Source organism: Arachis stenosperma, chromosome 6 (genome assembly GCF_014773155.1).
Source record: "Arachis stenosperma cultivar V10309 chromosome 6, arast.V10309.gnm1.PFL2, whole genome shotgun sequence".
Taxonomy (NCBI): Eukaryota; Viridiplantae; Streptophyta; class Magnoliopsida; order Fabales; family Fabaceae; genus Arachis; species Arachis stenosperma.
Window position 1 is genome coordinate 62227958 of NC_080382.1, and position 9576 is coordinate 62237533.

General features: G+C 38.2%; 1 protein-coding gene across 1 annotated transcript; it reads right to left on the minus strand.

The window, feature by feature from the left end:
* Window positions 1–1136: 1136 nt before the first annotated feature.
* LOC130934101 (uncharacterized) lies at window positions 1137–2045 on the minus strand. Its single transcript, XM_057863689.1, has one exon. The coding sequence runs from the start codon at window positions 2043–2045 to the stop codon at window positions 1137–1139; it is 909 nt and encodes a 302-aa protein (XP_057719672.1).
* Window positions 2046–9576: the final 7531 nt, after the last annotated feature.

The window sequence follows — 9576 nt, forward strand, 5'->3', positions numbered from 1 at the left end:
AAGTGAAAAAGATGAGGATATAGGGTGTGTACGGGAGGTTGTGTGAAGGGGTTTATATAGAGAGGTGGCAATTGTTGAAGGATGTGGATTGATGGTGTTGTTTGATAGTGGACGGTTGGGGTTTTGAGATTGAATGAGCACAAGGATCACCTTTTTTATGAGGGTCTTGGTTCGGTCTCTAAAGCCATCCACTCCCAATGTTGCATGGCAACACTTCCAAGGACATTCCCTATGAGGACAAGTGTGAAATTTCCTTGGTGTAGTGGCCGAATCCCTCTTCCTCATTTGTCCTATCAAGTACCATCAATGTCCTTTTTGATTCCCTATACACAATAAAGAGAGAATGTGAAAATTAATTGAAAAATTGGTGAGAAAATTCAAGGGGTGAACTAACGAAACAAAAATCTCTCTTTTTTTTTAAATTCTTTCCATGAATTCACGAATACACATCAATCAACCATTAAGCTGCCCATGCATGCAACGTTGGTACACCAAACTTGTTTGTGGTCATATGGTGCAACAAGTTTGGGGAATGAATTGTTTTTTTTTCAAAGAGTGTGTTCAAACCCACTTGGTGTGCTTTGAACACCAAACTTATCATGTACTATACTTTGTATGAAAAAGGAGTCTTATATTGGTTGTTCAACATTGATCTGAAAATCCATGAACTTTGCATTATTACTACTTAAGAGAGAGAGTTATAGAACATTGGTTGCCTCCCATGAAGCGCTTCTTTAGCGTCACTAGCTTGACGTTTTTGGTTCTTGTCAAGGTGGCTGATAGTGCTTGAAGTCCTCTCCTCTTGCAGTGAACCTATGTCCATTAGCTTTGCTGATAAGCTCCATATGCTCTAAGGACATGATTTTGTTGATGGTATACACTGGGGGTAGCTGAGATGGAATAGTGGGAAGATGAGGTGGTATGGTTGGGAAGTATGTAGAGATCACTTCATCACCTGGAGAGAAATCTTCTGTAGGAATTTTTTTGTTTCTCCATCTTCTGGGTACTTTCTTCCTTGTTTCTCTCAGTGCTATCTTGCTTTCTACAGATTCTTCCTATAAGGGATTTTTGTTGCTAGTTTTGCATGGCTCTGGTGGTTCTGGTTTCTTTTGGATCCCCTTTTGATGTGGTTCTTCCTAAGCACATGGCTTTCCAACCAATGAGGCTTCTATTTGTATTGTTTCCACTTCACTGCTTATTTCTTGCATCAATGCTTCCTTGGTTGGCTCCTCCATCAACTCTCTGTTATCATGATCTGATTCTTGTGAGGTTTTAAAGACATTGAAGGTGAGCTGCTCATCATGTATCCTCAGTACTAGCTCTCCTCGCTCTACGTCTATGAGCGCTCTGGCTGTGGCTAGGAATGGTCTTCCCAGAATGATAGGGTAGATAGGATTCTCATCCATTTCTAGAACAACAAAATCTGTGGGAAGGTAGTAGTTCCCAACCTTTATCAGCACATTTTTAACCACTCCTATTGCTTGTCTTTGAGTTTTGTCAGCCAATCTGATAATTACATCAGTGGGAGTTAGTTCATTGATTTGGAGCCTTTTCATGAGGGAGAAAGGCATTACATTGATGCTTGCTCCAAAGTCATAAAGCCCTTTGTCAATCATTGTTTCTCCTATGGCACAAGGGATGTGGAAACTCCCTAGATCCTCCTTCTTTGTAGGTGCCCCTGGTTGAATGAGGGCACTGCAATCCTTGTTCATCTTTATGGTTTGTCCACCTTTCAATGGGCTCTTTCTGGCTAGTAGCTCCTTTATATACTTGATGTAGAAAGGCATTTGCTGGAGGGCTCTAATGAATGGTATACTTACATCAAGAGATGCAAACATATCAAGGAACCTTGAGTACATTCTCCCTGCTACACCACCTTTAAGCCTGTGGGAAAAAGGTTCATATGGGTTCAACACATCCTTCTTCCTTAGCTCTTCTTTGGATGTCAGTTGAGTTGTACAACTTCCTTCCTCCTGGCTTTCTTTGTGATTGTTTTGAAGGTGTTCTACTCCATTCATACTCTCTCCATCACTTGTGGTTATCATTTTACATTCTTCTTACTTTCCTTGTTTCTCCTCTTGGATTCTTCTCTGTGTCACTGGAAAATCCATCAGTGGACTTGGGAAGTTGTTGAGATAAGTACCCTATTTGTGACTCCAACCTCTTGATGTTTTCTCCTTGGTTTTTGATATTGGCTCGTACCTCTTCCTTAAACACCTTGTTGTCTTGAACTTCTCTGCACAAGCCTTCAAGTAGAGCTTCAATCTTTGAGAGTCTATCATCTATCAATGATGGTGGGTTGAGATTAGGAGGTTGTGAAGATTGGTTGGATGGGTGTTGGTAATGTCTCTGTGTGGTGTTTTGATGAGTTGCATAGTTATTGGAGTTGAGGTTGTGGCGTCTCTAATCTTGCATTTGATCTTGTTGATTTCCCCATCCAAAGTTGGGGTGATTTCTCCATCCAGAGTTGTAAGTTTTGGAGTATGGATCATGGCTTTGTCTAGGTGAGTTTCCAACATAGTTGGCTTGCTCCCAGTCACCTTCTTCTCCTATGTTTGCTCCTTCTTGAGCTGGTGATGAAGTAATGGCTGCTGCAATTTGGTTCTCCTCTACCTTCTTGGTAAGATCTGCTAGCTGCTTGGTGATCATCTTGTTTTGAGCTAGCAAGGCATCCATGTGGTTCAGCTCCATGACTCCTCTGGTGTTACTTCTTTCGGATGCATAGAAGTAGTCGTTTTCAGCAACTATTTCAATGGCATCTATGGCTTTTTCAATGGTTTTCTTCTTGTTTAGAGAGCCTCCTGATGAATGATCCACAGCCTTCTTTGACTCATATAAAAGACCTTCATAGAAGATGTGAAGTTGGACCCACTCGTTAAACATCTCTGGTGGGCATCTCCTTGTTAGATCCTTGAACCTTTCCCAAGCTTCATAAAGTGTCTCCCCATCTTGCTGTCTGAACGTCTGCACTTCAGTTCTCAGCCTATTGATCCTTTGAGGGTGGTAAAACCTTGCCAAAAACTTGCTCACTACCTTTTCCCAATTAGTCAAGCTCTCCTTTGGAAAGGATTCAAGCCACTTGGATGCCTTGTCCCTGAGTGAAAAGAGGAACAAGAGCAACCTATAGACATCGGTGTGGACTCCGTTGGACTTCACCGTGTCACAAATCCTCAAGAAGGTGGTCAAGTGTTGGTTAGGGTCTTCTTGAGCACCTCCTCCAAATGAGCAATTATTTTGCACCAAAGTGATGAGCTGGTGTTTTAGCTCGAAATTGTTGGCATGTATGGTGGGTTTCTGAATGCTGCTCCCACAGTTTCCAGGATTAGGATTGATATAGGATCCTAAGACCCTCCTTTCTTGCCCAGAACGGTTGGCATGGCCTTGATTATGAGCTTCCTCTTCATAGTTATTCTCCAAATTCTCTTCTATGTTGGGTTCAAAATACTCTTCTTCTGCTTCCTCAGCACCAATAATCCTTTTTCCTCTTGTTTCCCTTCGTCATCTCCAAAGGGTTCTTTCAGGTTCTGAGTCAAAGGATGTTGAAGCTCCTTCTCTTTTCCCTGTCATACAACAGATTGCACAGCAGGAGATGAAATGCTGAAACTAGTTTTGTTAGAGTAATTGTTAGTGTGAGTGATGCAAATTATCAAACAGTTAGTGGGTTAGTGACCAAAATTATAAATAACAAAGAAATGAAGAACGAAACAAAACTAAGTGGGTGCAGCGGTGAGGAAGAAATCAAAACAACTACAAAAATTGACTGAATAAACTAAACAAAATGGAAAAATGCTCAATCTAGTGATCATCAAACTTAATCATTGTTGATTCAAAATTAATCCCTGGCAACGGCGCCATAAACTTGATGCGTGAAAACTTGTCTCTCAACAAATTTCCCTTCGGCAAGTATACCGAATTGTTGTCAAGTAAAACTCACAGTAGAGTGAGGTCGAATCCCACAGGGATTGATTGGTCAAGCAATCTTAGTTAGAAGAAAGTGCTAGTTGGGCTGAGCAGAAATTGGATTTGAAATTTGCAGAAAATTAAATGACTGGAAAGTAAATAGCAAGAATTAAAGTGCAGAATCTTAAATGGGGAGTTGGGGTAATAAGCATGAAATTAAATGGTAGAAAGTAAAAAGAATGGGTAGGATAAGATATGGGGAAATCATTGGGTTCAGGAGATGTTGCATTCTCTGGATCATGTTCATTCTCATCTCTTTCTCAATCAATGCATTCATTGATCTCCTTGGCAATCTTAAGTGATTGGATCCCAATTCCTTGGCAATCTAATCTCTCTAATCTTGAACAATTGCCCAATTCCTTGATTTAATTGCTCATGGGAAGAGATGAAGTGTGGTCACTGATTATACCACATGTATTCCCAAATCAAAGTGTTGGTAGGATTACATGTCACAATATCCATCCAAACCCTAATTTGGTCTAACATGAGAAAGCATTTCTAGCAAGATCTCCTCATCCCTTTTCCAAGGCTCAAAGGAGATCCAATTATGGAGAGTTTCTTTTCCAAGACAACTAACCAATTGAATTAAGATTGAAAGCTTTCTAGTAAGATCAAGAGAAAAGAAAGAAGAAGAAGAATGAAAACTATAATTGATCCATCAAATTACAACAGAGCTCCCTAACCCAATGAAAGGGGTTTAGTTGTTCATAGCTCTAGAAATGAAAAATAGCAGAAAAGAAGAATCCATGCTAAAGTGCAGAAAAAGTAAATCTTTAGAGAGTAGTGCCCAGAAGTGCCAAGCTTCTCTTTAGTTCAAAACTACTCCTATTTATACTACTCCTCATGATCTTCGAGTGAGTTCTTGAAGTCTTAGATGTGGGCTCTGGACCTGGAGTTGAAGCAGTTCTCATCTTTAGTGGGCCCAGCTTGCAGAGAAATATGAGTTAGGCTTGGACATTTAGTGAGATTAACATTGAGTCACATTTTTGGGTGTGAGAACGTTAGTGGCATTCACCTTTTCCACTAACGTTCCACCCTTATATACCCACGTTAACTCCAGCATTAGTAGTCTTAACGTGACTACTAACGTCTCCTTTTCAATCCTTGGCCAACATTAATGGGACTCACTTTTCCCATTAACGTTGGCTTGTGCCCCTTTTCACAAACGTTAATGGGACTCACTTTTTCCATTAACGTTGCTTGCCTCTTGCCTCTACGTTAAGTCTCACGTTAGCTTAGCTAACGTGGCTCTTAACGTGGGTGTTATTCACCTTCGAAAGCGTTACCTGGAATTCTTTTTAAAAATTTTGAATTTCTTATTTTCTTTTTCCTATATATTTTTCGAAAATAATAAAAGAAAATACAAAAAAATTCATAAAATCATAAAAAAACCAAAAATATTTTGTGATTCTTGTTTAAGTCTTGTGTCATGTTTTAAGTTTGGTGTCAATTGCATACTCATCTTGTTCTTGCATTGTTCGAAAATTCATGCATTCATAGTGTTCTTCATGATCTTCAAGTTGTTCTTGGTAAGCCTTCTTGTTTGATCTTTAAATTTTCTTGTTTTGTGTTATATGATGTTTTTCATGTGCATTTTTGCATTCATAGTGTCTAAACATGAAAGATTTCTAAGTTTGGTGTCTTGCATGTTTTCTTTGCATAAAAAATTTTTCAAAAATATGTTCTTGATGTTCATCATGATCTTCAAAGTGTTCTTGGTGTTCATCTTGACATTCATAGTGTTCTTGCATGCATAAAGTGTTTGATCCAAAATTTTCAAGTTTTGGGTCATATTTGTATTGTTCTCTCTCATCATTAAAAATTCAAAAATTAAAAAAATATCTTTTCCTTTTTTCTCTCAAAATTTCGAAAATTTGGGTTGACTTAGTCAAAAATTTTTAAAATTAGTTGCTTCTTGTAATCATGTCAAATTTTCAAATTTTAAAAGTCTTATCTTTTCAAAACTTTTTCAAAAATTAAAATCTTTTTCATTTTTCTTATTAATTTACGAAAATCCTTTAAAATATTTTTCAAAAATCTTTTTCTTATTTTATTTCAAATTTTTGAAACTTAACTAACAAGTAATGTGATTCATTCAAAAATTTAAAGTTTGTTACTTTATTGTTAAGAAAGGTTCAATCTTTAAATTCTAGAATCTTATCTTTTAGTTTCTTGTTAGTAAAGTAATAATCATATCTTTTTATCTTATCTTTTATATCATATCTTTTTCAAAATTTTATCTTTTTCAAAATATTTGATTTTAAAATATCTTTTCTAACTTCTTATCTTCTTATCTTTTCAAAATTGATTTTCAAATCTTTTTCAACTAATTATTTGACTTTTTGTTTGTTTCTTATCTTTTTCAAAACAACTAACTACTTTTCCCTCTCTAATTTTCGAAAATACCTCCCTCTTTTTCAAAAATTCTTTTAATTAACTAATTGTTTTAAATTTTAATTTTAATTTTATTCCCTCTTTAATTTTCGAAAATCATTGACTCCTTTTCAAAAATTATTTTCGAAAACTTCTCTCTCTCATCTTATTCTATTTATTTATTCATTTACTAACACATCTCTTCACCTCTCTTCATCTCAAATCACTGCCTCTATCCTCACCCTTGTGTTTGGATTATTCATTCTTCTTCACTCTTATTCCCTTTCTTCTTCTACTAATAATAAGGAACCTCTTTACTGTGACATAGAGGATTCCTCTTCTTTTTCTGTTCTCTTCTCTTTCATATGAGCAGGAACAAGGAAAAAGGCATTCTTGTTGAAGCTGATCCAGAACCTAAAAGGACTCTGAAGAGAAAACTAAGAGAAGCTAAATTACAACAATCCAGAGACAACCTTGCTGAAATTTTTGAACAAGAAAAGGAGATGGCAGCCGAACCCAACAACAATAATGCAAGAATGATGCTTCGTGATTATACTGCACCTACGTCCAAGTTTGATGGAAGAAGCATCTTAATTCCTGCCATTGGAGCAAAGAATTTTGAGCTGAAACCTCAACTAGTTGCTCTAATGCAACAGAACTGCAAGTTTCATGGACTTCCATCAGAAGATCCTTACCAGTTCTTAACTGAGTTCTTGCAGATCTGTGAGACTGTTAAGACTAATGGAGTAGATCCTAAAGTCTACAGGCTCATGCTTTTCCCTTTTGCTGTAAGAGATAGAGCTAGAACATGGTTGGACTCTCAACCTAAAGATAGCCTGGACTCTTGGGATAAGCTGGTCACGGCCTTCTTGGCTAAGTTCTTTCCTCCTCAAAAGCTGAGCAAGCTTAGAGTGGATGTTAAGACCTTCAAACAAAAAGATGGTGAATCTTTCTATGAAGCTTGGTAAAGATACAAGCAGATGACCAAAAGATGTCCTTCTGACATGTTTTCAGAATGGACCATGATAGATATATTCTATTATGGTCTATCTGAGTTCTCTAAGATGTCACTGGACCATTCTGCAGGTGGATCCATTCACCTAAAGAAAACGCCTGCAGAGGCTCAAGAACTTATTGACATGGTTGCAAATAACCAGTTCATGTACACTTCTGAGAGGAATTCCGTGAATAATGGGACGCCTCAGAGGAAGGGAGTTCTTGAAATTGATGCTCTGAATGCAATTTTGGCTCAGAACAAAATGTTGACTCAGCAAGTCAACATGATTTCTCAAAGTCTGAATGGATGGCAAAATGCATCCAACAGTACTAAAGATGCATCTTCTGAAGTAGAAGCTTATGATCCTGAGAACAATGCAATGGTAGAGGTAAATTACATGGGTGAACCTTATGGAAACACCTATAATTCATCATGGAGAAATCATCTAAATTTCTCATGGAAGGATCAACAAAAGCCTCAACAAGGCTTTAATAATGGTGGAAGAAATAGGCTCAGCAATATCAAGCCTTATCCATCATCTTCTCAGCAACAGACAGAGAATTCTGAGCAGAACACCTCTAACTTAGCAAATTTAGTCTCTGATCTATCTAAGGCCACTTTAAGTTTCATGAGTGAGACAAGGTCCTCCATCAGAAATTTGGAGGCACAAGTGGGCCAGCTGAGTAAGAAAGTAACAGAAACTCCTCCTAGTATTCACCCAAGCAATACTGAAGAGAATCCAAAGAGAGAGTGCAAGGCCATTGATATAGTCAATATGGCCAAATGCAAGGAGGAAGGGGAGGACGTGAATCCTAATGAGTAAGACCTCATGGGACGTCTCCCAACCAAGAAGGAGTCCCCTATTGAGGACATAAAGGAATCTGAGGCTCATATAGAGACCATAGAGATTCCACTAAACCTCCTTCTACCATTCATGAGCTTTGAAGACTATTCTTCCTCTGAAGAGGAAGAAGATGTAACTGGAGAGCAAGTTGCTCAATATCTAGGAGCTATCATGAAGCTGAATGCCAAGTTGTTTAGTAATTAGACTTGGGAAGGTGAATCTCCCTTGCTCATTCGTGACCTAGATACATGGGTTCAGCAAACCTTACCTCAAAAGAGACAAGATCCTGGCAAATTCTTAATACCCTGTACCATAGGCACAATGACCTTTGAAAAGGCTCTGTGTGACCTGGGGTCAAGCATAAATCTTATGCCACTCTCTGTAATGGAGAAGCTGGGGATCATTAAGGTACATCCTGCCATATTTTCATTACAAACGGCAAATAAGTCAGTAAGACAAGCGTATAGATTGGTAGAGGACGTATTAGTAAAGGTTGAGGGCCTTTTACATCCCTGTTGATTTCATAATCTTAGACACTAGGAAGGAGGAGGATGAATGCATCATCCTTGGAAGACCTTTCCTAGCCATGATGACAAGTCATCATATACCTATTTTTCTATGTTTTTTCATACAATAAATTGATGATTAGTGCTTAAATATTGCATTCTTTTGTGCTTAATTAGAATATTTCCTTGATCTTTTAATTTTATAAATCTTGTAGGAAATAAGAAGAAAAAGAAGCAAAGAAGCACAAAATAAGCTAAAAAGGAGAAAAAAAGAGCTTTGGGGCACACTTTGAAGTTGGAGCACACTTTGGAGCCTTAGGCCACGGTTTTAAAAGTGTGGCCCATGACCAAATTAAAGGAGGAAGCAACCAACACGCACATTGCCCTGCTCTTGCCAAGAGCAGGGCAATATCATGATGAAATAAAGTGAGGCTGGAAGCAAATTTTTGCTAAGTTAAAATCTGGGCGCTCACAGCATGACCATGCCTCCTTCAAAGGGCTATAACTTGAGCTACAGACGTCCGATTGATGTGTTCTAGTTGCGTTAGAAAGCTGACATTCAGAGCTTTCCAACGATATATGGTAATCCATATTTGGCGTACAATTGAGTCATGAGTGAAAGGCATCTTTAAGGGCCAAAAATAAGCGAAAATAAACCAAAGTGCTTCCACCAAGGTTCGAAGCTGGAGCCTCACTCCAAAGCAAAGTAGCGCTCATTATTCTGCTCTGCCCTCTTGGAGAGCAGGGCATTGTCGTGCTTCTCTTCATGAAAATTCAAGAAAAAATTGCAGCAACTTCCTCCACCAAGTTTCGAACCAAGGATCTCTAGGAAGCCAAGCCTTATGCGTGAATTAGGTGCCAAGAAGAAAAAGCCAAGCAATGCATCAAGCAGGTTT